The sequence below is a fragment of the Bos taurus genome, chromosome 1 (assembly GCF_002263795.3).
Source record: "Bos taurus isolate L1 Dominette 01449 registration number 42190680 breed Hereford chromosome 1, ARS-UCD2.0, whole genome shotgun sequence".
NCBI lineage: Eukaryota > Metazoa > Chordata > Mammalia > Artiodactyla > Bovidae > Bos > Bos taurus.
Window position 1 is genome coordinate 58,763,568 of NC_037328.1, and position 27,786 is coordinate 58,791,353.

The window sequence follows — 27,786 nt, forward strand, 5'->3', positions numbered from 1 at the left end:
GTATGGATGTGAGAGTTGGACTATAAAGAAAGCTGAGCGCCAAAGAATTGATACTTTTGAACTGTGGTGTTGGAGAAGACTCTTGAGAGTCCCTTAAACTGCAAGGAGATCCAACCAGTCCATCCTAAAGGAAATCAGTCATGAATATTCATTGGAAGGACTGATGTTGAAGCTGAAACTCCAATACTTTGGCCACCTGATGCGAAGAGCTGACTCATTTGAAAAGACCCTGATGCTGGGAAAGATTGAAGGCAGCAGCAGAAGGGGACGACAGATGATGAGATGGTTGGATGGCATCATCAATTCAATGGACATGTTTGAGTAAACTCCGGGAGTTGGTGATGGCCAGGGAGACCTGGCATGCTGTAGTCCATGGGGTCGCAAAGAGTCGGACACGACTGAGCGACCGAACTGAACTGAACTTGTATAATCATCACTTCCGGGCTTAAAGAAAAAACTGTTTTATGTGACTAAGGAATGTAGAGAGAAAAAAGAAAAAAGTTTGTCCTTTCCTCCTCCTTGAGAATTCCAGACCCCTATCTCTTCCTCGAGAACCTCAGACCCCTGTCTCCTCAGGGACCCTTGGACTTCTTATCAACCTGCCTAGGAATTGACTCTCTCAGAAAGGGTTAGTCGTTCAGTTGTGTTCAACTCTTTGCAACCCTCTCAACTGTAGCCCACCAGGCTCCTCTGTCCATGGAATTCTCGAGGCAACAATACTGGAGTGGGTAGGGTAGCTATTCCCTTCTCCAGGGGATCTTCCTAACCCAGGGATCGAACCTGGGTCCCCCACATTTCAAGCAGATTCTTTACCATCTGAGCCACCAGGGAGAGGGTTTGGGGCTGTGATCAGTTAAAGTGGACTCTTGAGAAATCAGTAAGAGTCTGAGGTTTCCTGTATGCGGCGGGGGGTCGGGGGAGGGGGGCGGTTGGTGGATATTTTATTCTTCTCTGAGAATAAAGGGAAGAGACTCTTTTAACACATTTTTCAAACTAAATATTTGTGTAATTAAAGAATTTTAATAAAATTTCAAACAAAGGCCATCAAAAGGTCAAGATTAGAGTGTGTAAGCAACCATCTTCTCCAGGATGTTTTTTTTTTCTGTTGAAGCAGCTTGGAGCTCACTGAGAAACCACAGAGTTAAATGATTATCCTGTGCCTTTCTGATTAGGAACAGGCTGCTCTCTGCAGTTTGATTAGTCTCGCTCATAGCAACAGGATTACAGCTTATTAAAACTGACAGTGCTGTGTAGGGCAGGGAGCCAGGAAGGTCAAACTTACATGCTGAGCCAGCCACCAGCAAGGCTCTGCCTTCACCTGAAGGTTTGGTGTAATTGGCATTCACTGTAATATGCTTTTTCTCATGTCTTTTTTTTTTTTTTTCACCCTTTAGGTCTCTCACTCGTTTTACACCTTTTCTCTCCCTTCTTCCTTATGGGAATCCCTAACTTATGACCATATAACCAAATTAATAGTTGGGCAAGTCAGAGAAGAAAGTCCAGAGTAATAGTGTGAAGTGAGGTAACTATATACATCCTCATTGCCCACAGCAGTCCTGGTTTAGGTCGATGGTCCAGGCACGCGTTTTACTCTCAGGAGTGCCGAGTTTGGCCAAGTTATGTGGTCACCCTAATGTGAGTGGTGGGGATGGTCAAACGAGAGCAGATGCCACATCCAAACAGGACGGCTGCTATCCACCTCTTGCTAATTGCTGCTGTGGATCCAGTGTTGTCACATCTTCCAATCTTTCAGAATAGCCAACAAATCTGGATTTTCAGATAAAACCTTTTTTTTTGCATTTTCATCATAATTTATTATTATTTATTTTATTACTGGAGTATAATTGCTTTACCACATTGGTTTGTTTCTGCTGTAAAACAAAATGAATCAGCTATAAGTATACATATATCCCCTCCCTGAGCTTCCCCCTCCACCCCACCCCTCTAGGCCATCACAGAACACTGAAACTCACAACTTTTAAATGCTGGATCAATTTAAAAAAAAAATATTCTGCTAGTCAGGCAAAACCTGTTTGCCTAGTTTGCAACCCTTGGTTTAGAATCTGGAGGGGAGACTGGCATCTTTAACATTTAAAAGTTTTTCAATGATGCGTCTAGCTCCTGCAGCTGATTACAGATTTCCACATTAAGAGAGCCCCATTCCCTGGTGGCTCAGATAGTAAAGAATATGCCTGCAATGCAGAAGTCTGGGGCTCAATCCCTGGGTCAGGAAGATCCCCTGGAGAAGGGAATGGCAACCCATTCCAGTATTCTTGCCTAGAGAATTCCATGGACAGAGGAGCCTGGTGGGCTACAGTCTATGGGGTCTCAGAGTCAGACACATCTGAGTGACTACACTTTCACTTTCATGTTAGGAACTGAATTGTTAGTTATGCTTTAAAAAAATTACCGGTTCACATATTAATCAAGGTGCATTTTAAGGTCAAAGTTTGTTAGGTATTTGGTATTTGGAAATACCAAGGAAATATCTGTTTGTTTTTAATGATGCATGAGTGGAAGCAATGCTAGTTGGCAGTATTTGATTGTAAGAATTCAATAAGGTAATTTTATTTTATTTTTTTAACAGACGAGGTCCCCTATGTTGTCCCAGCTCCCTGGCATGATCCCCAGATAACTCCCCAAACAATTCCAAACCTGCCCAAAGGGAAGGTATGATTGCCTTGTTCAACTTTTTGATTTATGGTTGAGAATGTCAGGCCTGGAGAAGAAAGACTCAGTCACTGTGTCTGTCTTCTTAAGGAGTTTAAAGAGAAGCCTCTCTCTTTCCAGTTACTTTCCTCCATCCTACCCTGTTTTCTGCTGGGCTGTGCCCTTCCAGGGTCAGCAGTGGTTTCCCAGTACCCCTTTCCAAGGATCCTTTCTGGCTCACAAAACCAGATGGTCCAAGGACATAAGGGTTCCTATTGCACCTTCCAGCATTTAACAGCACTAGTCTCGGCCAACACAGTGAGAGCTCAATTACTGTTTGTCTAGGGAAGGCGTATTCTCCGAGCAGTTGAGGCATTATCTTCAGATTTTTGCCCGCTGAGCTGACACAGCAGTACGCGGTGGGACCTAGGCTGAATGTCTTGTCAGTGGTGATTTTCTCTCACTTTACATTAGGCAAGCTCCCAGTGACCTGACACATTTTTATTTTCTTCTTTGACTCAGTTCTGCCTTCTGCCATTAGCATCTTCTAGCGCTGGCCTCAAAGCAGTTTCCCCTGCTCTGACAAGAGGAACTCAGAGTGAACTTTTCTTTTGTTCTCGTTCCTCACAATCCACTTTGAGTCCAAGCTGAAGTTGCCAAGGAGTTCAAACGGCCTGTGCTCCTGCCAGTATGATTCAGAAGGATTAGCGCATCTTCTGCACGCTCTCCCTAATGCTTGCCTCTTTCCCTGAACTGCTGTCCCCTGCTGTCTGCTCCTTTGTCTGAGGAACGCATTTGCTCTTATTATCACCTTGTTCCCTGACTCTTTTTGATGGCTTTGGAACAGAATCAAGATGTGGCTATTAATGGTCTTCTTCTTAACAGCTCAGAGTCACTTCCTTTTATTTAGTCCATTTTCCCTTCCCTCCCAAACAACATAATCATCTTGGTTTCAAATCAGAGTTTCATAACCATTTAGTAACTACTGCTTTACAGTTGCTATTAGTAAGGGATGTGAGACAGGAGGTAAGAGACAAGAAACCGAAAGGTGAGGGGGGCTGAGGGAACCCCCAGTAACTGAGAAATAAGGCAAGCATCTTCAGGATGCTTCTTTCATGAAGAAATTAGGCAAGATTAGCCCTCAAGACTGAACATTACAAACCCAGGGGTCTGGTGAAGTTTCACTTGAATTTGTATGGATGGAATGAGAAGATGGTCTCCCCTCAGAGGATCTGATTTCCTTCCAAACAGTTAAAATAGTACTTAAAACCATCCCAGAATGATTTATGTTGGTCACAGGTCCTTTCATAGAATTCAGTGACATAATAGATAATAATAATCACACCTCCAATTTTCCATTCCCAACTCACTTACTTTTATTTTTGTTTAACAAACTTATTTAACGTTTTCATCACAGTTGCATTTATCATTTCCCATGATGCCAGCTGAAGAAAACACAAACTATGAAAATATATCCAGTCCCCCACATAGTAATTACACATCAAAAGAGAAGAGAATGACAGAGCACATTCATTTTTTCTTTTTTTACCATGTATCTGATTTTGGTTAGACCCCAATTCCATGTTGTTTGAGTAGAAAAGTCACTTCCATTCATATTAAAAAAGTCAGTTCAACTTCACTTTTCTACTTGAACGTTCAGCTATTACCAGAAATCTGACACATCAGAAACCAGGTTTATTATCTTTCTTCTTTCAGGCAAACTAAAGTCAAAGTCAAGCTTCAACTTCCTTGCCTTTGTCAATGGCACTTGTCTTCTAGTCAATCCAGCTGGGAAACTTACTCCTTGGATGAATGATATAATTCATAAAAGGAATGGGGATAAGATATTTTATCCCCATAAATGTTAATCTTCTCCAAAACAGCCTTACAGACACACTCAGAAATAATGTTTTACCAGCTATTTGGGCATCCCTTCCACAGTCAAAATGACATATAAAATTAACCATCAGAAGTCCCCAGTACATGATATAGGAGCTGCTTAAGAGTATTGAGGCTGTATGGAGGCAGAACAAGAGCTCTTTTCCCTTTTTGGTTCTAGAAATCTGCAGCTGCGGTTTTAATGAGGAGAAGGCTGAGGAGTCACCCAGAGATGGTAATTTTGTTTTGGTCAAAGTCTCACATATTTACATATAAATGAAAAACAAAAGGACATTTAAATTGTAGAAAGGGATGGGGAGGGGAAATTAGCTTAGTTTTTCTCCTTGTCAAAAACAGGATTCTTTGGTGACACAGAAAATATAATCATTTATCAGCTCCTTCATTTTATAAACAGAGGTGGAACCGAGGCCCAGATAGAATGTGACTAACCCAAGGTCTAACAGGAAGTGAGAGGAAGGGCTGGTACAAGCGTCTAGGTTTCCTTTCCCAGCCTTTGTCCTGGTCCCTAGTTCTTGTTCTGCCTCCATACAGCCTCAGTACTCTTAAGCAGCTCCTACATCATGTACTGGGCACTTGTGATGGTTAATTTTACATGTCAATTTGACTGTGGAAGGGATGCCCAAATAGCTGGTAAAATATTATTGCTGAGTATGTCTGTAAGGCTGTTTCAGGAAAGATTAACATTTGAATTCGTAGACTGAGTAAAGAAGATCTCGCTCATCAATGTGGTGGGCACCATCCAATTTCTCAAAAGTCTGAGTAGAACAAAAAAGTGTAAGAAGGACGAATAAGTCTCTTACTTGAGCTGGGACATCTGTCTTCTCCTGTTCTCCTGGATATCGATGCTCCTGATTCTTGGCCCTTTGGACTCAGATTGGAACTTACACCACTTGCTCCCATGGTTCTCAGGGGTTTGGACTGGACTTACACCCACAGCTTCTCTGGGCCACCAGCTTGCAGACGGCAGATCAGATTGTGGGACTTCTTGGTTTACATAATCATGTGAGCCAATTCCTATAATAAATCTCTCCTATTTGTCTGTATCTGTCCATCTATCATCTCCTATTGGTTCTGTTTCTCTGGAGAACTCTGACAGGCATGATTTTACCATTCTGGCCATGGCTGTGAGCCTCCTCAGCTTCTGGAATAATAGTGATTCTTGAACGCAGAGATCATTCTGTTTATAGATACACTTTTTAAAGTCTGCATTGACCTTACTGTAACTGTGGGCACCATACGAGTTGGCAAAGATGTCTCAAGCCTAGTTCAGAAAGATCATATAGACCAAGTCATTCCAATGTAATCTGCCATGTATAATCCTTTCTCTGTTCTATGCCCCTCCCATAATTGTAAAGGGCTCCACGGTTTTTTTGAGCTGCTGGTTTGTGTCAGGAGAAAGGAAAGGAGTGAGCAGTGGTGTTCATCATCCAGGGCCTCATCGAGTGATCATATCTTTTTTCTCACAGGTTCTTGATTATCTATGGACTTTGGTCCAGCTAATCAGTACATAAAAACAAATCTCACTGAGGGACTTCCCCATAATTTGTCATTGGGGATATTGTTCAGTCATAAATATATCCTCACCAACCTGATTCATTCCAATATCTAGCATTCAGTCAGTTAGTCAAGAAAAGCTCATTGATTTCCAACGAAGTGTCAGTCATTCTCTACACTGGAATTCAATGACAAACACCCCACAGAGAGCACCTACCTTCTTGGAATTTGCAGACCAGGAGTAAACTCAGAATTACATACATTCCATATAATTAGAAAACTTCACTTTGCTCAATAACCTAAGTCATATCCTAACCACAAAGAAGACTAGGGAACTCCCCTAAGAAATGAGAGAATGTAAAAAATCACTAGATGACAATTCCTATGATAAAGAAAATGCAAATATTAAAGAGTTTTTTGGTTTTGTTTTTAATATTTGTTATTGAAGAAATAGAACTACAGGCCAGATTAGTGAGCTGGGTTTGCCTGGATTGGCTGACATTAATTCAGTTTGAGTGGCCTTCATTTTAAGGCTCCCAACAAATGTACAGTCCCTCTAAAAAAGTATAATTGTTTCCACTTATATTTGAGAAAACAGGGCTGGAACAATCAAATAACTACTTACAATATGTACTTTGATTCCAGGAACATCTGGTGCTATAGCCTATGCTATAATTCCAGCCTTACCCCCTTCTCATTCACAGGCACCTGAGGTCCAGGGTAAGGCTCTGAAATAGGTATATAGTCTATCTTCTCTTAACAAGTTTCTACAGAGATGTGTCGCTGATTTTTTTGAACAGAATTTTGAAAGAAATGATCTAATCTTAAAGATAATCATAGGAGTAGAGACTTTTTCTAATGATCCAGCAATTATTCAAAACCTTTATGGAGCAACAATTGGATATAGAATTTGGGAAACGGGTACAGACTAGAAAGCACACTCAGTTGAGTGTCCTTAATAACAGCAATATATATGTGCTTTACATTTTAGAAAATACCAAAGGTCATTCTAATCCATGTCTCAAGAGAAGGTCAAGCTGAGTAATTCTGGTTATGATTGTTTTTTAAAGGGTATGGGTATATGAGTCAGAGTAACTGCAAAGTAGTCTTCTACTGGTTTTCTTGTGTGACTTTTGAAGTCAGTAACAAGGTCCTAGCTAGAAAGCCATGTTTGAAGTGTTCATCTAGAAAATAAAAAGTTAAGGAAGTTGCCACTTCATGCTGTTAACCTGTTTGGATGCCCAGTAATGTTTGTCGATGGATGATCTACTCATTCAACATGTACTGCCTGCTTATATGTCCCACATTTGCCGCATGGTGGGGATTAAAACATGAAAATGTCAGAGGTTTTGCTTTTGAAATCACAGCTTAGTGGAGAGAATAAACACATTTATAACCATGCAAAATAGCACAGTAACCACACTGCTGTGGGATATATGAAGTGACATGGTAGAGAAGTTTTTCTCGTCATATTTTTTGAACAAAAAAAACATGCAGTTGGATGAATGTGAATCTGCTTATGGGGACAACAGGGAAAACAGTTAACTTGGTAATTTAAGAAAGGATGTGTAGAGTTTTACCAAGGGAAGACAATTCCAGGCCACTAACAAAGTGGTCCAGGAATTCTTCCCAGACTTGCCTGCGTTCCTTCCATGATGCCATGTTGCCTCTGATTACCCTCCGTTATCCATCCCTCACTCTCTCACTCAACACGTTTGCTGACTGACTAGGCAGTCTATGCAGGGGATACAAAAGAAAGGACTGCCGTCTCCTCTGATAAAATGGAACTCGGAATCCTCAAGGTTTAGTGCTGGAAGGAGGATGGTATTCCACGAGGAGGTGGTTAACTGACTCCAGCAGCTCCATGTTCTCCCTCTGAGATTTGACTTCTCTTTGGATGTTTCATATTCGAGTTAGCCCTGTCTCCATCAACTGAACATCTCCTGGAGGAATACTAGCTCAAGCTGGATTTGAAACATTACTTTTCTTCCCTGACAGCAGTTGAAATTTCTTCATTTTTTTCACATAGTTGATCTAAATCTTCAGCTCCACAATCTTTTTTTTTTTTTTTTTTTTTAATTTTAACATTTGGGGTAATGTAGGGAATCAGAGGGAACATGGGGAAACATTGCCCAAGATTGGATATCTGCTTCAAAGCCAGGGGAGAAATTCTGGCCACTGTTATAACCTCTCCTGGAGTCAAAAGTGAATGATGTAATAGATTAATCCTAACTTACTGTGTTCAATAAACAAGACACCGCTATTCTTCAACAGAAACTCTGAACAACAAGCTGGTACCATGTTCTTAGTGTCAACCATCAGCTCAGGGCCAATCTTGCTTTTTCTACATTCTTATCTACTCTTCTCAGTGCTATCTGGATTATTTTGAAGCAAATTACAGACAATTTATGATATTAATATTATTTGTAAACATTTCAACATATATATTTAAAAAAATAAGGGCTCTTTAAAAATTAATAATAATAAATAATTCCAAAAAACAACCAAGAAACTCTAAAATACACGTGTGAAGTAGCCAACCACTTCAGATTTTCCTTCATTAGACACTATGCCATTTTATCATATTATTGATTAAAGATTAAGCTAGTGATTTTTACTGAAAAATCTTTGAAAGTGGCTCAACAAAAATTTTACTGTGGTCAATAAACAAATAAGTAAACAAAGTACTTTTATTCCACTTAAAATGAATAACACCTTACTATAACCAAATGCCTAGACAGTATTCAAATTTATTCCATCATCTCATATTTTTTTAGAGTTGGTTTATTTGAATCAGCATCTGTGTAGCAATAAAGTGCTTGAAATGTGGCTAGTCTGAACTGTGATATGCTTAAAGGGTAAAATATGGAAGAGATTTCAAAAGTTTAGCACATAAAAAAGATGCAAATAATTATTTTTACATTGTTAACATCTTGATGGTAAATAATATTTTAATTCATTGGGATAAATAAAATATATTATTAAAATTAATTTTACTTATTTATTTTTAATTTTTAATATGGCTAGTAGAAAATTTTTAATTACATATGTGATTTACATTATATTCTGTTGAATACTGCTGATTTAGAGGCGAGATCAGGTTCAGATTTGATTTTTCTGGCAAGGCTATTTTGAGGATGGTGGTGTGTTCTTCCATGAGGAGGCACATAATGGTTCATTCACTTCTTGTGCCATTAAGATTGATTAGTGGTCCTGATACTGCAGACTTACCCATCAGCTTTTCTTCTAATGGTCATGACAGTCACTAATGATCACTTCCCAGATCCACTATTTCATTAGGGGCTGCTGTAGACTGAATTTTGTGCCTCTCACCCCAATTCATGTTGTTGGTATACAGAAACTTGGTATATATTCTCCCAAAATAAAAACACTAATTCAAAAGATATATGCACCCCAATATTCATTGCAGCACTATTTATAATATGGACACATACACACTACTATATATAAAATAGATAACTAATAAAGACCTACTGACTAGCACAGGGAACTCTACTCAACATTCTGTAATGACCTATGTGGGAAAAAAAGAATCTAAAAAAGAGTGGCTATATGTATATGTATACTTGACTCACTTTCCTGTACACCTGAAACTAACACAACATTGTAAATCAATCATACTCCAATAAAAGCTTTAAAAAAATCAGATACTCATTAGGATATAATATATAATATAATTTGATAATATCTACTAAAGTAGAATATGTGCAGATCTTTCTACTAATAATTTCTCTTTTAGGTTTATATCCTAGAAAAAATTCAGCACATATGCTCAGGGATATATGTATAAAAATATTCATTATAGCTTTTAAAAACAATAAAGGTTTGAGAACAGATTAAATGACTATCAACAGGAGAATGGAATGTTTATATAGAGTTAAAATGAATGATGAACTAAACCTACATTTATCAATTTATATGAAGAAAGATTTTCAGAGAATAGTACTTATACTATTAGTACTATAATTGTACTTACACTTTGAAAACATAAAATAAAATGCAATATGGATATATGTGTACATAGCAAGGCATAAAACATGGTGAAAATGATAAATATTTAATGCCAATATTGATTCCTTCTGAGTATGGAAGGAGGAAAATGCAATAAGGATGATTAAGTGTATTTGTAACGTATTCTTTCTTTTAAAAGATCTGAAATGAATATGGCAAAATGTTAACATCTGATATAGCTATTATGTGCAATTATTGTTCAGTAGCTTAGTCGTGTCTCACTCTTTGTGACCCCATGCACTGCAGCATGCCAAGCTTCCCTGTCCTATACCATCTCCCGGAGTTTCCTCAAACTCATGTCCATTGAGTCAGTGATGCCATCCAACAATCTTGTTCTCTGTCATCCCCTTCTCCTGCCTTCAATCTTTCCCAACTCAGGGTCTTTGCTAGTAAGTTAGCTCTTCCCATCAGTTAGCCAAAGTATTGGCTTCAGTGTCAGCATGAGTCCTTCCAATGAATATTTAGGAGTGATTTCCTTTAGGATTGATTGGTTTGATCTCTTTGCAGTCCAAGGGACTCTCAAGAGTCTTCTCCAACACCACAGTTCAAAAACATCAGTTCTTTGGTGCCCAGCCTTCTTTATGGTTCAACGCTCACATCCATACATGACTACTGGAAAAACCATAGCTTTGACTAGATGGACCTTTGTCAGCAAAGTAATGTCTCTACTTTTTAATATGCTGTCTAAATTTGAGGACAAGCATCTTCTGAGGAGCAAGCATCTTTAACTTTCATGGCTGCAACCATCATCTGCAGTAATTTTGGAGCCGAAGAAAATAAAGTCTGTCACCATTTCCATTGTTTCTTCATCTATTTGCCATGAAGTGGTGGGACCGGATGCCGTGACCTTAGTTTTCTGAATGTTGAGTTTTAAGCCAATTTTTTCACTCTCCTCTTTCACTCTCATCAAGAGGCTCTTTAGTTCCTCTTTGCTTTCTGCCATAAGGGTGGTGTCATCTGCATATCTGAGGTTATTGATATTTCTCCTGGCAATCTTGATTCCAGCTTGTGCTTCATCCAGCCTGGCATTTCGTATGACATATTCTGCATATAAGTTAAAGAAGCAGGGTGACGATATACAGCCTTGACATACTCCTTTCCCAATTTGGAACCAGTTCATTGTTCCATGTCTGGTTCTAACTGTTAGTCTTGACCTGCATACAGATTTCTCAGGAGGCAGGTAAAGCGGGCTGGTATTCCCATCTCTTTCAGAATTTTCCACAGTTTCTTGTGATCCACACAGTCAAAGGCTTTAGCATAGTGAATGAATCAGAAGTAGATGTTGTTCTGGAATTCTCTTGCTTTTTCAATGATCCAACAAATGTTGGCAATTTGATCTCTGGTTCCTCTGCCTTTTCTAAATCTAGCTTGAACATCTGGAAGTTCTCGGTTCACGTACTGTTGAAGCCTAGTTTGCAGAATTTTGAACATTTTTTGCCAGTATGTGAAATGAGTGCAATTGGGTGGTAGTGTGAACATTCTTTGGCATTGCCCTTCTTTGATGCAATATTATTCTCTAAAGTTTTTTGAGTGTTTGATACATCTTATAATATTTTCAAAAGTGAAATACATCATCCAAGAAGACAGCATTTAAAAAATTTTTATTTTACGTATTTATTTTTTTGGCAGGCTCCACACCACATTGTAGGATCTTAATTCCCTGATCAAGGATAGAACCCACACCCCCTGCATTGGAAGCACAGAGTCTTAACCACTGACCACCCAGTAAGTCCTAGAGGACAACATTTTAAATCTCATGGACCACTCCCAGGGTTGCTGAGTTTAATGTTTCTACCAGATGATGTTCCAAATCCCCTGTCTGAGCTCCCTTGTCTCTTCTTTAGGAAGTTAGTATGAGGTCATGTTTGCATAACCATCAGGGCAACACAGCAAGAACCAGCACTTTGTTCTCTATGTTTTTTTGCCCCCTGACAGGAGTTAAAACCCATGTTCTATTTCTACCCCCATGATGCTGCTCAGGATTGATGTAATTAAATGAACAAAACTTTGAGGTTTCTCCTATAGTTCGTCAGAGTGAAACCTGATAAAAGTTTGAAGGTGATGGTGGTGGGCAAGCAGGAATGCAGGTAGATTGGCATTACCAGGCAAACTTTGTTTTCTTCGTTGAAAGGAATTACTTCTCTTGGCTTTCTTAGCTTTTTTCTAACTTTTCACTCAATTCTCCATTTCTTACTAACATATCTCATAGCTTCTCTCTTTTCTAAACGTTATTTTCACTTGATAAAGCTATTTTCCTACTTCCTTTCAATGTCTACTCCACATGGCACAACTTCCCTTAGCTTCGAGAATCTTTGCTCCTTCACTTTACCTCCCTTTGCAAATCCTGAGAAAGCCTTGCCCTTATCTCCACTCCCCTCCCTGTATCTCAGTCTTCTGGACAGTTTTGTCCTTATAATATTTCTAGAAATGAAATAAATCATCTCAGAGGCAGTAACATTGTTATCTCATGAAGCCTTCAGCCTTTAATCTTCATATGTGTAGGGATAGGGTGATTCTTTTTGTTTTTGAGACATCAGTAGTTTAATGGATCAGAACTTACACACCTGAAGCAAGGTCCTGGAGTCCACTGTGTGCAGTGGACAATGGGCAGGACATGGCAGCAGGAGGGGAGCAGGAATTACCAGTTGATATCAGGTGGGCTCATTAATTAGCAGGAGCTCAGTAGAGGGGCATGTCCCTTTGATAAGAACAATCACTAGCTGGGGCCTGGGGCAGGTATGTGGGATGGAAGGTCAGTCATGTGCGTAAGATACAGGTGAGGCAGGCATTGGTTGGGCAGGGGATGTACACAGCCCAAGAGAACAGCCATCTTGAGGGGCCTGACCATACACTCCACCTCTCCATACCCTGAACAATCCTTGCAGTCTTTGGTCTGCCCCTCTTACATGATATACCTGGGGTCAGTTATGTAGAGGGGCACTGGAACCAGATACCACAAATACGACAGGCCACCCCTAGTTTTCAGAAATCCAGAGCCGCTCTTGTGGGAAGGAGCAGGGACAGGGCAATTCTTGATGAAAAAAACTCAGTTCTTAGACTTTTGGTTACCAGGTGGGGCTGGGGGTGGGGGAAGGATGGATTCGGAGTTTGGGCTTAGCAGATGCAAACTATTATACACAGGATGGATAAACAACAAAGCCCTACTATATAATGCAGGGAAGTGAAAGTAGAAGTTGCTCAGTTGTGTCTGACTCTTTGCAACCCCATGGACTGTATAGTCCATGTAATTCTCAAGGCCAGCATACTGGTGTGGGTAGCCTTTCCCTTCTCCAGGGGATCTTCCCAACCCAGGGATTGAACCCAGGTCTCCCGTATTGCGGGTGGATTCTTTACCAGCTGAGTCACAAGGGAAGCCCAAGAATACTGGAGTGGGTAGCCTATCCCTTCTCCAGCAGGTCTTCCCCACCCAGGATTTGAACCGGGGTCTCCTACACTGCAGGCGGATTCTTTACCAACTGAGCTATGAAGGAAGCCCATAATGCAGGGAACTATATTCAATATCCTATAATAAGCAATAACAGAAAAGAATATGGAAAAGAATGTATTATATGTATAACAATCATTTTTCAGTACAGCAGAAATTAACACAACATTGTAAATCAAGTATACTTTAATAAAATAAATTTTTAAAAAAATCTCAGTTCTCAGAGTACCTTGCTGAAAACCCTCCCTAAAGATCATTCATTTCTACCCAGTTCCAGACTCAACACTCCCATCCCTGATATTTTCAGGCAACAAATCTATATTAAGCACAAGCAGTAGATATTCTTGTATAGCTAGATCATGCTTTCCAGTTTATATTTTCTTACACATGATTTTTTTCCCAACAACACTGTAAAGTAGACAGGACAGAGATCATTGCCCTCATTTTACCCCTGAGGAGGCTGAGGCAGAGACTGACTCCTCAGAGTTTGTCAGTTGAAGAAGGTGGACTTTAATTGAAGTTGATAGATACAGAACAGTCAGGAAATGGAAATCCCCAGCTGTCAGGGGTTACAGACCGACAACCAATTCTCCATGCAAGTGCTTTCTTCACTTGGCTCTGCTTGTGAGCTCCTTTAGAGGCAGGTGTGAGCTGAGTCGGCCTGGTGCAACAAAGGCTCACTCCAACACTTGAACGGAAAGTATTTCAGTTTGACAGAAGCAGCGTCAGGGAGAGAAGCCCGAGGGCCTTGCACAGATCCTGGAAGGAGGAAGGAAAACAACCCAGAGGGGAATAGGACAGGAGGGAAGTGGGAGGGGGAAGGAGAGGAAGCAACGGAGAAGAAAAAAGGTGTGAAATCATTTGCCCTGAATTTGTCTTTATGAAAATTTGATATATGAAAATTCCTACTTGAAAATGAGATAAATAAAGAGGTAATTATTTGCATTACAAATTAATTCTTCACTTCAAAAGAGTATTTACCACAGGTGCGATTCTGTGATGTGAGCTTTTACAAAAGGAATATGACTTGGGGGAGGTGGGAGATTTAAATAATAAAATCCTGATTATAATATAATAGGAAATAATCCAGGGATAAAGGGGAGACATCTGAAGAAGGAGCTGGTTGTGCAGGGAGCTCTGCAGAGCTCAGGCTTTTAAAAGGACATGAACAAAAGACAGGGAAAGGGGATTATAGATGAGCTTGAACACAAAAGATTGTCATGAACCTTCAAAAACAGAATAAAGGAAGCTGAAGTTGGGAATAAACCTCCCCTTACAAAAAGTGCTAACAGCTGCTCTAAGAACCCTAAAAGCTTTGTCAGAGTGAGGGGAAGCCCAAATATGGAGCAGCTTGCTCTTTCAGTAAGTGAGGTGGTATAATGTTAACCCAAGTTAAGTAGTTTTTACTTTTTTCTATTGTTTGCTTTGCTTCTGTTTTCACCAATGTGCAAAAAGATGGGAAAAATTATAATTCTCTTAATGTGGAAGGAAGATATTGATATTATCCCACTTTGAAAAGGAATGAAGATTCCAAGTTTGGGCATCAAGGACAAGAGAAGACTCGAGAGCCCTGAGGCCAAATTTGGGAGAAAGGTTTTGAGAAGATACAGGAGAAAGACCAAGTAAGGAAATGGTGATCTGCCTCCTCTCTTCCCCACCGGGCTCAGATCTTGGGTGAAAGTGAAAGTGAAGTAGCTCAGTCGTGCCTGACTCTTTGCGACCCCGTGGACTGTAGCCTGCCAGGCTCTTCATGGGATTCTCCAGGCAAGAGAATCCCCTTCTCCAGGGGATCTTCCCAACCCAGGGATGGAACCCAGGGATCCTGCATTATAGACAGACGCTTTAACCTCTGAGTTTGTTAATTGCTTAGTGCGAGTGGATTTCTTATGGAAACAGAGGATGGAACTCAGCTAGGTTCCCTAGGGGTGCTGGGGAAATAAAAGTCGACTTTTAAATGCAGGAGCCAGAGAAAGGCCACACCAGGATATACCATATTCAATTTTGAAAGGAAGATACAGGGAGGATCGAAGTCCCACATAAGTGAGAAATTAAGAAAACATGGGCCCTCTCTAAGTGGATTTAAGTTTCTAGAGCTGGATGAATTAAATGCCAGAAAACTGAAATAAGGGATAGTGCGGAGGGGTTCCCAGAGCCTCTATCAACAATCCACTGGGGGTGGAGAGGTGCCTGAAGGCTGAAGGTTCTGCACACAGAGGAACAGATTATGTTCTACCAACTACAGATCAGGGAGCCCTGAAATCCATTCCATTGCAAATGATTGGTTTAAGACTAAACCAATCATGATATTCCACTCCCCTTGCCAGGATGGATTTTAGAATGCTACAGACTTAATCCAGGGAAGAAGGGGAATTCTTTTTAAGAATAAAGCCTCAGGTAGTATGCCTGTGAAGTGAAGTGCTTTGAGGTAAGAATATATCTCATGGGCAGTAGTGAATGACTTGTCCAGGTGATGTTTTACAACCTACAAAACAGAATGTCTTAGTTGATGTCAGTCACCTTCTATCAATGCTGGCACAAAAGGCACATTAATGCACTAGTAGGTAAGAAATGGAGTCACCATCCTGGCAAGGCTAACTGACCTTTATCACCAAGAGAAGATAGTTCTGTGCTTTATGTGATGGAGACAGATGCTGAAGCTGAAGCTCCAATATTTTGGCCACCTGAAAAAGACCCTGATGCTGGGAAAGATTGAGGGGAGAAGAAGGAGGTGACAGAGGATAAGATGGTTGGATGGCATCACTGACTCAGTGGACACAAGTTTGAGCAAACTCCGGGAGATAGTGAAGGACAGGGAAGCCTGGCATGCTCCAGGCCATGGGGTTGCAAAGAGTCATATATGACTTAGCGACTCAACAACAACATTATGGAGACCAAAAAAAAAAAAAAATACTCAGTTGCCCAGTTGCGTGAACAAGCACAACAATCATTCTATGAAATGCTAGCAAGGATGGAGGTTACACATGGCCCAAAACATGGGCTCCAGCTATCCAAGTCTGACCTAATTATTACCGCTGTTGAAGATCCAGCCTACCAGCAAAAAATCTCAGCATTGAACTCGCAATATGAATCCAACTCTTGAAGAGACCCATCAGCTCCTTAACGGCAAGTTTATTACAATAGGTCCTTCCAAATTGTGATTCCTCCTGATAAAAATTGACTGAACTAACACATATCCCAGTGTGGATTTACCTTTCCTACTCATAGAATCTCAGCCAAACAGTGCTTATGAAGCATTTGATCCACTGGAAGAGAATCCTGCCAAATATTGTATCAGACCAAAGAAATTGCTTATCTGGATGAAGGGATGGCCGTATGCACGTGAACGTGTGATCCACTCTTTCTATCATATATTACGCTTCCCAAAAGCTACTAGTTTAATGCGTGTGCAACAGCTTTTTGGATCCACAATAGAGGCATCAGCTTGGAGATGATACCTTCAGATGATGGGGCACCAGAGTTCAGATAGAGTATATACTCTAAATCAAAGATCAGTAGAATACATGGATCTGGGAAACAAGAAGTAGAAGTACAAGCACCCCTGCTTAACATTACTGTTTCTGAACCACTTGAGGAATTTTGCACTTCCTATCCCTGCTATTCTGGACTCTGAACATTTAAGGTCCTTCTCAAAAAAATTATTTTATTGAGGTATACCTTACATAGTGTATAATTCACATACTTCAAGTGTATAATTCAATGATTGTTAGTAAGTTTACCAAGTTGTACAACTATCACCATAAATCAGTTTTAAAACATTTGTATGCTTCCATTAAGATTCTCATGTGCATTACATTCCCCTGCCCCAAGCAACTACTAATTTGCTCTCTTTCTCTATAAACTTGCCTCTTTGGACATTTCATATAAATGGAATCATAAAATATATAGTGTCTTGTGGATTGCCTCTTTCCCTTAGTAAAAGTTCCTGACATGTTTCGTGTCATAGCGTGTACCACTAGTTGATTACTTTCCAATGTTGAATAATACTTTGTTGTACGGATATACCACATTTTGTCTATACATTCAGTGATTGATGGACATTTGGGTTGTTTTAACTGTTGACTATTATGAATAGTGCTGAAAAGAATATTATGTGCAAGTCTTTGTGCGGATATTTGTTTTGATTTCTCTTGAGTAGATGCCCAGGAGCAGAATCACTGAATGATAATATGGTAAATTTATATTTAACTTTTTAAATAAAAAAATTATTATTACTTTTGGGGTGCACCTAGGAAGCTTCCCAGGTGGCTCAGTGGTAGAGAATCCTCCTGCCAATGCAGGAGATGCTGAAGACATGGTTTGATCCCTGGGTCGGGAAGATCCCCTGGAGGAGGAGATGGCAACCCACTCCAGTACTCTTGCCTGGACAATTCCAAGGACAGACCATGGGGTCACAAAGAGTCACACACAGCTGAGCAACTGTCAAGCTGTTTTCCAAAGTGTTGTACAGATATACCACATTTTACATTCCAACGAGCAATGTAGGAGGTTCCCTATTTCTCTACCTCCTCTCTAAATTTTGTTATTGTTTGTCTTTTAAAAAAATTTTAATCATTGTCTAATGATAATGATTAGCATCTTTTTTTTTGAGCATCTTTTTCATGTGTCTATAAGCAATTTTTCTTTTTTAGTAAAATATCCATTAAAATATTTTTGCCATTTTTGGATTGAGTTATTTTTCTTATTACTGAGTTGTAATAGTTCTTTATATATTCTGGATACAAATCCCTTATTAGATATTTGTTTTGCAAATATTTTGCAAGCTAGTCTGTTGTTTCTAAACGGTATCTTCAGAAGTGCAAAATTTTAAGTTGTCATAAGGTCAGTTTTTCACTTTTTTTCTTTTTTATGGTGCTTATAGTTTTCAGGGGAGCCTGGTGGGCTGCCGTCAATGGGGTCGCACAAAGTCGGACACAACTGAAGTGACTCAGCAGCATAGTGTGTTGGCTAAGAAATCTTCACCTATCCTAAGGTTCAAAGATTTCTACCTACGTTTTCTTTCAAAGTTTTAAAAGTTTTTTTGTTTAGCTCTTGCATTTAATTTTATGATCCATATTGAATTAATTTTGGGGGATGGCATGAGGTATGGGCCTAAATTCATGTTTATGCATATGAATATCCACCTGTCCTAACACCATTTGTTTAAAAGATTCTCCTTTCCCCAACAGATTGCCTTTGTTGAAAATCAATTAACCATAAATGTAAGGATTTCTTTCTAGACTTTTTTGTTCAATTGATCTACATATCTATTATGTCAATACCATATTATCTTGATAACTGTAGCTTCATAGTGAGTTTTGAAATTGGGAAGGAAATATTCTCCTATTTTATTCTTCTTTTCAAAAATTATTTTGCCTATTCTGAGTCTTTTGCATTTCCATGTAAATTTTGCAATCTGCTTGTGAGTTTCTGGAAAAGAAAGAAGGTCTGCTGGACCTTGAACTGGATTGCATGAGTTATATAGATCAATTTGGAGAGAATTGCCAATGCAACAATATTGAGTCTCATTTTTATTTCCTTTTAAAATTAAAAACAAATATTGAGGTGAAATTCACATCACATAAAATTAACCATTTTGAAGCAAAGAATTTAGTGGCATTTAGTACCTCTATCTACTGTGCAAACACTACCTGTATTTAATTCCAAAACATTTTCATCAAAGAAAACCATGAAAGAAAACCCCAAAGAAAACCATGTACCCGTTAAACAGAGAAGCAGCATTCCTTCTCCTTCCGCCCTTGTCACTATGGACTTACCTATTCTGGATATTTCACATAAATGATATCATACAATTTGTGATCTTTTTGTGTCTGACTTCTTCCATTTAGCATAACTTTTTCCAGGTTCACCTGCATTATAACAAGTATCAGTACTTTGTCTTTATGGCTGAATAATATTCCATTCTTATTATGTAATTGTACTATATATACCACAATTTGTTTATCCATTCATCTGTTGCTGTACATCTGTGTTCTTTCTGTACTTTTAGCTGTTATGAATAATGCTCCTATAAGCATTTCTATGTACATATTTGTTTGAACTTTTCACTTTGCGGGGTATATACATAGGAGTGGAATTGCTGGATCATGTAGCAATGCTATGTCTACCTTTTTGAGGTAAAGGTCCTTGTTTTTAAAGGAGGAACACTTTCATTAGGGATGAGGATCCCATTTAGTTTTTAAGTTACAGTTTCCACCTAGTCATTTGGAATTCTTTGTGCCAGAAGACCAACAGGCAAGTGATGGAGCATTCTGGCAAGGATAACTGAATCCTGATCATTAGGAAAAGTTAGGGAGATTGTTACACAATGGGGACAGGGGAGGATATATCTGCTACCTGGATGATCCACTGAGGTATTTCTTTGTATCCTCTCATTTATTTTGATGGTAATGGATAAGTGTAGCAGCCATGGCCTAAGAAAGTTGCCATGTCCCTCAGGACATTCTACCAGGTAAGTTACCTAGACCACTACAGTGATAATCAAAAGTGAGGGGAATCTAGAATAGATAGTAGAAAGGGAAATGATGAGAATTACTTTGTTTTTGAAACCAGTTGCTGTGTCAGAGATTATAGTCTATCCGATTAACTTTCCATAGGAGGAAACCAACTAGATTCCTGAGGAAGCTGCTTCTAGAATTTATCATATGAAGAAAAGTGAAGCCGAATGGCATAAAGGATAAATTGTAGTGAATCCCATGGTTTGCTACCCAGATCCCTCTTCAGGACTGAGGAATTGTTCCCCTAGTTGTTAGGAGTGTTGACAGCTGAAACCCTTCAACTGAAGAGAGCATCCTTGCCTAGTCATGCCTCCCTCCCCAGAGGTAGCCTGCATCCAATTAATGGCAAGGGCCATAAAGACCCTGCCCCTCCAGAAGTCCCTATAGGATCATCTAAGTTTTTATGTGTGACTGCACCACAGTTCCACTCCTCCTTCAAGTATAGGTGTTGTTCCCTAAGGCACATCCATTAAACCGATCCATTCAAGATGCAAATTTCCTTCTTAAAGAGTTTCAATATGAGCCCTAATAGTCTATGTAATTTGCGTTGGATCATTAAAAACTGAATATTCCAATCATGTGGAATAATGAGTCCATGGTACTCTGAACTGGTTAAACAACATTTAGAAGATTGTATTCTATTTGGGGCCTCATATTTTAAGAGAAGGTCTTCCCTGGTAAAGGGAAGTAGTAAAGAATCAGCTCAGCAGTAAAGAATCTGCCTGCAATGCAGGAGAAGACCCAGGTTCGATCCCTGGGTCGGGAAGAACCTTGGAGGAGGGTATGGTAACCCACTCCAGTATTCTTGCCTGGAGAATCCCCATGGACCGAGGAGCCTGGCAGGCTGCAGTTCGTAGGGTCGCACAGAGTCGGACACAACTGAAGCGACTAAGCAGCAGCAGCAGCATTTTAAGAGAAACACTAACAACATGGCTAGACCCAGAGGAAAGCAACCAAGATGGAGAGTGTAAGAAAATGTAACACAAGTAGAGATATAGGCATTGAAACTTTGGAGAACTGTCAAAATGTGCAAAGATCATCGGGAAGATGTAACAGGGAGAGAATAGGGACTGAAAGGTGGATTTTATAAGAAGGCAAATTTTGTCTTAAAAGAGGGAGGGATTTTCTAAAGGATAGCTTGTTATATGTCTTGGAAAGAAGTGAGCCAGTTCCTTAATACAATTGGGTGATAATGGATCAGCGATGTTGGAGAGAATTTCTACAATAACTAGGAGATTGGACTAAAGTCCCCTCCAACTCTCAAATCCCATAATTATACACTGTGATGAATTGCATGCTTTCTAAGAGTCTTTACTATGGAGTTTTATGGAGTCTGCTCAAACCATAATGCAAGACTCAATTATGTCAGTTTTTCTTAAAGGGAAAAGTACCGTCTTCCACCTTAGTCAGTCTGAAGTGGTGCTACATGGAATAGGAAACTTATGTGATATTCCATCAGCTTTCCTCCTCAGCCCCAGTGAGTTTGCTGTTGAACTCCTTTTTTCCCCTTAAGACACAGAGAAGCAGCTTAGAATTGTTTTTGAACAGTTTTGACTTTTATTAATAAGCATATGCATAGGCTTTTAGGACTCAGAAGATAATTTATATCCCTCTAGAATTATTTTAAGTTGTCTCATCATAGGTTAAGAATTCAGACATCACTTTCACTGATAATAAAGTTGAGCTCCAGGAAGTCTGCAGACTCAACTTGGGTCACTAAAAGGACCATATGCCAAGGCTGAAATCAGACCTCTTATACTGAATGATGGGTAAAGAATCCACCTGCAATTCAGGGGACACAGAAGATGCGGGTTCAATCCCTGGGTTGGGAGGATCCCCCTGGAGGAGCAAATGGCATCCCATGGACAGAGGAGCCTGGAGGGCTAGTCCAAAGTGTTGCAAAGAGTCAAACATGACTGAGCAGCAACAGGCAATACTGAATAACAGAGCATTTATACACTTCCCCAAGTCTTCCAGGTTCTAAGTCCTCCTTCCTTTCAGATCACTCTCACCATATTTTATGGGTTTAGTTGTCTTCCCACAAAAAGATATGTCCTAATTCCCCAGAATCTGTAAATGTGATCTGATTTGGAAATAGGGTCTTTGGAGATGTAATCGAATTAAAATGGGGTTATATCAAATTAGGGTGGGACCTAATTCAATGACTTCTAAAAAGAGTGAAGCTTGGACACGGACACACAGAAGAGAATGCCATACGGAGATGGAAGCAGAGATTGGAGTTGTGCTGCCACGAATACCAAGGATTGCTGGCAGCCACCAGAAACTAGAAGAGGCAAAGAAGCCTCTTCCCTTACAGCCTTCAGAGACAGCATGGTCCTGCCAACACGTTGACTTTGGACTCCAGCTCCCAGAATCATGAAAGCACAAACTTCTGTTGTTTCAAGCCACTCAGTTTGTGGTAATTAGTAGTTCCAGGAAACCAAAGCACTCGTCTCAGTCAGGAAGAAATAGATGGAGGAAGAGGAAAGTGTGTTAGCCTCAGACATCATGAAGAACAAAGCTGGAAAGTCCTGAGGAATAGATGTGTTCGGCGCTCTGTTCTTGGCCAGGAGAGGGACAGAGCCCCAAGGTCACTTTAGCAAGCAAGCATCTGCTGTCCGTCTGGTGTTAGATCATGCTACACTTGTGCACTTGGCTGTGTGAACAGTGAAAGGGAACTATCCAGTTGCCTAACAATCTGACTACAGATTCAGCCAAGTATCCTGGGCACATTTGGGGAATAAAAGACAAGAGAAAAATCAGTTTCATGTGGGAGGCTGAACAGACTGTGCCTAATAACTTGAGACAATTAGAGAATCAGCAAGGAGAGAGGAAGGTGCACTGTGAATCACATAGGGTAGAAATAGCTGCCTAGGGGGGAAGTGATAATAATAGTAACAATAATATCAATAATAATAATAATCTCTTACATTCGTTAGAGCTTTGTAGTCGACCAAGCACTTCTAAGATTAGCTATTTGATCTTTAAATGGCCTATGAGGAAGGCTCGGTCTTCAGGTCACCATTTTACTAATGAAGAAGTTGGTGTTCATAGAGGTGAAACAGTTGCCTAAGGTCACTTGTCCATGCTAGTCCTCCAGTCTTTCTCTCATTTCTGTCCATTGTTTTCCCCATAAGCTGGTCAGAGACACCTGGGGTTCAGCCCAGCTCCCTCTCTGGCATATATCCATCCTTGGTGGCCCACGGCCATGTATCCTCTCCTCCTGGTATCTAGCAGACTGCACAAAGCAGGGACTTGATGCACAATGGTAGAGGCTAGGTGATTAATTGAGGTGAGGGCAGGTGGAGCAAGAGGTTCCAGGTCTTGTGCTTGGCACAGACTTCGGGTCTGTCCTCACCAGTGTGTGTTACAAAGCAGAGCTGACACTGGCATCACCCTCAACCAAGTCTCCGTGTGTCAGAAGGTAGTCATGGAAACTCACTCCCTTTCTGAGCTGATGAGGAGAGAATTAGGTAGAAAGGAGGAATCAAATTAATTGCCTGTCATCCCCTTGCTGCTCTCTGTGTGTTGATTCAAATTAAGCTTTTTCAGTTTTCTGATGTCAGCAGATACCAGACGATCAGAGCACAGGCCTGGGAGTCAGGATCTCCAAGAAAGAGCCCATTCTTAGCGAATGCCTTAACCTTTCTGCCTCTTTAATTCTGACCTGAGCATTCAGGAAAACAAATCTCTTTGTCTGACCTCCCTTGATTTCTGACCTAAACTCTCTTAATTTTAGCCATCTTTGACTGTACAGCCACCAAACTAGTCATTCCTCTTCTTGTAAAGAAAAGAGCAGAAATTCAAATTGAATTCTGCTTTTATTGAAATTCATCATAATTCAGAGAGAAGTAGTTAGATTAGTCAGCGGTAAGTGTGCTGTGATGTGCATTGCCCACGTGGAGGAAAGCAGAGACAAAATCTTGAGAGTTTCTGTGAGAGATGTCACCACCAGCTTAGCAGCCATTTTTGCAGAGCTGGAGGGTGTCACCAACAACGAGGCCCTTTCCTGTCTTATTTCTAGGGTCTCTTCTCTCTAGCCAGATGGAATTATTTGAGGTACCTTGCATGTTCCTTGTTTGTTCTCTTATTTTTTCAGAGGTTTTCTCTGTCCAGAACACTCTTTCTACTTTTTAATTATGTCTCAACCCTGCATGTCTGCAAAGCCTTCTCAAGGTTGAATATGGGATTTCCAGACACCATGAATTCCCTTTAAAATAGATGACAAGCAGGTCAGCACTGTGCACAGGCATTCTACCTCCCCACTGGACCACAAGCTGCTGAAAACAAGGACTCTGGCTTCCTGGCTCCTATTTCCCAGCACCAAGCACCATGCTTAGCCCATAGAAAGTAACCAATCAATATTTATTGAATAAGGGGTTGATTTAGTAAATGAGTAATGAATGGAATTTTTTTAGGATGGTGTTGTAGAAGAAGAAAATATTTACTTCAGATCTAAAGTTGAATGTTGGTTGTCATCTGTCTGGATACCCACAATGTTTACATTTCACCCAAACAGTATGGTCTGCTCTTAGGTGTCTTTGGATTCCAGACCTGGTTTGCCCCAAGAACTCTGCTCTACTTTATTCAGGCCAGCATCTCTCCTGGGATATTTGATCATGCTGGTTCTGGAAGTAGCGAGCTTTGAGGTTGAGTGTGCTGATTCGTGTTGGGAATGGAGAGGTGGAGGAGGCAGAATGCAGAACCTCAGGATGAAGAGGCTGAAGTGAGTGCTTGGAAGGTGTGTTTGGGATTCCCCTAGGAGGCTCTTCCTGGCTCAGAAGGAAATTCTGGAAAGGAGATGTTGTTCCCTAATAGACACCATGGAGGGGAAAAGTGCCTCAGCTTAATGATGGCGACAGTAGGACTTTGTCCTTGTATCTGTATGGAGTTTACGATTTTTATGGGGCTTGCAGGCAGTGTGGTAAGGTAGAAAGAGTACTGAACTAGGATTTAGCAGATTCGAGCACTTGTCTGTCATTAACCAATGGTGGGACAACAATTCTGGGCCTCAGTTTCCTTTTCTGTGAATGAAGGAGAGGATAGAACCCATACTCCCTCAGGTCTGTTCCATGATTCTGCAAAAACAGATTATGAATGTCCCATGTGACTGGTTCAGAGGTTGAACACGAAAGGAGGGTGAGAGTAATGCCTTGGACTTTCAAGAGAGTCCAAGGTGGAGGTGGGTGGGGCAGGATAAGACTCTTCTGGGGATCTTTGTTCCATCTTTTTCTCCCCACTCCTTTACCACTCTTGGTGGTTAATTGCATGAGTTTAGGAATCAGGCAGACGGACCCTTGTATCCTGGCTCTGCCACTTACTGACTGTGTGACCTGAGGCAAACCTCTTAACCTCCCTCTGCCCCAGTTTCCTCATGTACAAAATGATGTTTATCTTTCTAAAGTTATCATAATGGTTGGATGACCTGATGTAAATAAATGGTACAAAATATTTGCTATCACTGTTCTTCACAAATGTTTTGAGTACTGATGCTATTTATATTTCCCCTTTTAGGACTCTGATTTTGATATGAAATTCTATCTTTCACCCTACTGTCCCACCTATGTTGCTGTTTGTTTTGTATAGAAAAGCTTAGGACTTATGTACTTTGACCTCTTCTGATATTTAATTGTCTCAGTCCCTAGTTCTACTTGTTCCATAAACCTATTATGCCAGATGGCGTCAGGTACAAGAACTAGTGGGCAGACAGCATTGTTATGGACAGTAATATTTTAAAATATTTGCAATTAAACCATTCAGGAGTAACAGTAACTGATTCACTGGGGCCGGGGGTGTGTATCTCCTCCTTATATACACTTACGGGTTAAAGGAATAAGAAGGGGCAAAGGAAGCCTTGGATTCCATATAGAGTTCCTGTGCATTTTGAGGTTTTAACAGCGTTGCAGCAAATATCTGTCATGCCTATGCACTTAACCAATCTTAACAGTAAATTTATTGAAGCTCAGGATGATAATGTTTCATAAATTATCCACAGATTTTATTGATCCTGTAATCAATAAGAAAGAGCTTCTGTGGGTGAAAAGGTAAATGTGAGAATATTCAAGTTTCTTCTAAATGCAATTTTGAATGACATTTACACATTGCTTCTATTATACCTTTAATCTGAATTGTTGGAGGATAATGTTTAGCATCTGCATTAGGACTTTTCAAAGACTGTCCTTATGATGACTTTGAACAGCTACTTGGTCTCAGTTCTGGGGTCCTCTGGTAGCTTAGGTGAGTCCCTACCACCCTTAGACAAGTGAACAGTCAAACACTGGAGCAGGTGGTGAGCTCCTTGAGGGCAGGAGCTGTATTATTCATTGTCATACATCCAGAATCTGGGAGATGAATGGTGCCTTGTAGACACTTATTACTCAATGGGTTTCCGGGTCTGAAAGTATTGGATCTCTGTTAAGCAGGAGATGGAGATGTCTGTGTAGGAAAACCTTGGTTATGAAAAGCACATCTAAAGCTTGTTCTGAAGCATAAGTTTCAATAGAGATTCTATAGAGAGAATTGTCCTTCCTTTGTCACTCCACTCGCACCTTGAATTACTCTGAAGCCGACACTCTGAAAGTAAGGGAATGGAATCAAAGGGGCTTCTTAGCTAGAGCTAAAATACAGAGGTTGTTGTTTAGTCACTCAGTCATATCTGACTCTTTTGTGACCCCATGGACCGTAGCGCACCATGCTTCTCTGTCCATGGGATTTCCCAGGCAAGAATAATGAAGTGGGTAGCCATTTATTTCTTCAGGGGATCTTCCTGACCCAGGGATCGAACCCATGTCTCCTGCTTGGCAGGTGGATTCTTTACCACCAGGGAAGCCCAAAATACAGGGGTAACAAGGTTTAAAATGAATCTCAGGTCCCAGTGTGAGACCATATCTCTCTCAGGGTGAGGAATTTCCCAAACTAAATGTAGCCAGTCAGAGTCTATGGAGAGGTGGAAGCACTGGCCTTGCTGTTATATTTTAGGATGCAGTGAATGAAAGGAATGACCAGAGAAAGTGGGCCCATGAAAGTACAAGGTTAGCCTGACAGTTAATTAGAAATTTGAAGGAAGAGAGACTGGCTGTCTGCAAGATGGTTTACTGGCTGAGATTTCAAGGACCCCTGGCAAGTTGAAAATTATGAGCTCTGTTCATTTTTTCCTTCACTGTAATGAATCATGCCTCTGATGACAATTGTGTTTGTGTGTGGAATCATGTTCTATCAGCTTCTCTCTGAATTATTGCTTATCATTCAGGGGCCCTAAACCACTTCAAGATTGCCAGACTGAAGTCAGATTTTAGCTGGGGAGGTAGAACATGCTGTTCTGGAGGAAGTAGTTGGTGACACCTGCCACACAGGGACATCCTTGCTCCAGGGATCTCCTTCCTTCCCCGTTCAGAAAACATTGCACCATCATTCTGAGCAGGCCTTGGCCAGCAGCACCGTGGCCTGGCAGCTAAAGGTGGGCACAGGGAGTCTTCTCTTCTATCCTCCTTCAGCAGGACAGTATCTTGAGGAAGGCTTTCCGGAACTCGATATTGAAGGTGGTATAGATCACGGGGTTGAGGGCACTATTCACATAGCCCAGCCATGTGGTGGCACTGTAGAGCTGTGGGGACACGTGGCATGCTCTGCAGTGGGTATTGAGAACATGGGTCAAGAAGAAGGGCAGCCAGCAGACAATGAAGGTCCCTAGGTTGCAAAGGGAAAGAAAAACTGGGTCAGGGATTTGTTTACTTCCTTTGTTGCAGCATGAAA

At 40.6% G+C, this 27,786-nt stretch overlaps 2 protein-coding genes across 3 annotated transcripts in view; one reads left to right on the plus strand and one right to left on the minus strand.

Moving 5' to 3' along the window:
* QTRT2 (queuine tRNA-ribosyltransferase accessory subunit 2) overlaps window positions 1-27,786 on the plus strand; it is a 62,195-nt gene that overhangs the window by 28,230 nt on the left and 6,179 nt on the right. The window lies entirely within an intron of this gene.
* The window catches only part of DRD3 (dopamine receptor D3), a 52,812-nt gene continuing 46,594 nt past the window's right edge, over window positions 21,569-27,786 (minus strand). Inside the window, exon 6 of one of the 2 annotated variants that reach the window (XM_005201335.5) lies at window positions 21,569-27,720. In XM_005201335.5, the coding sequence (XP_005201392.1) occupies window positions 27,524-27,720 (197 nt within the window). In that variant the 3' untranslated portion in view covers window positions 21,569-27,523. The remainder of the gene's footprint in view (window positions 27,721-27,786) is intronic. The other variant, NM_001192895.1, reaches the window with a different exon arrangement.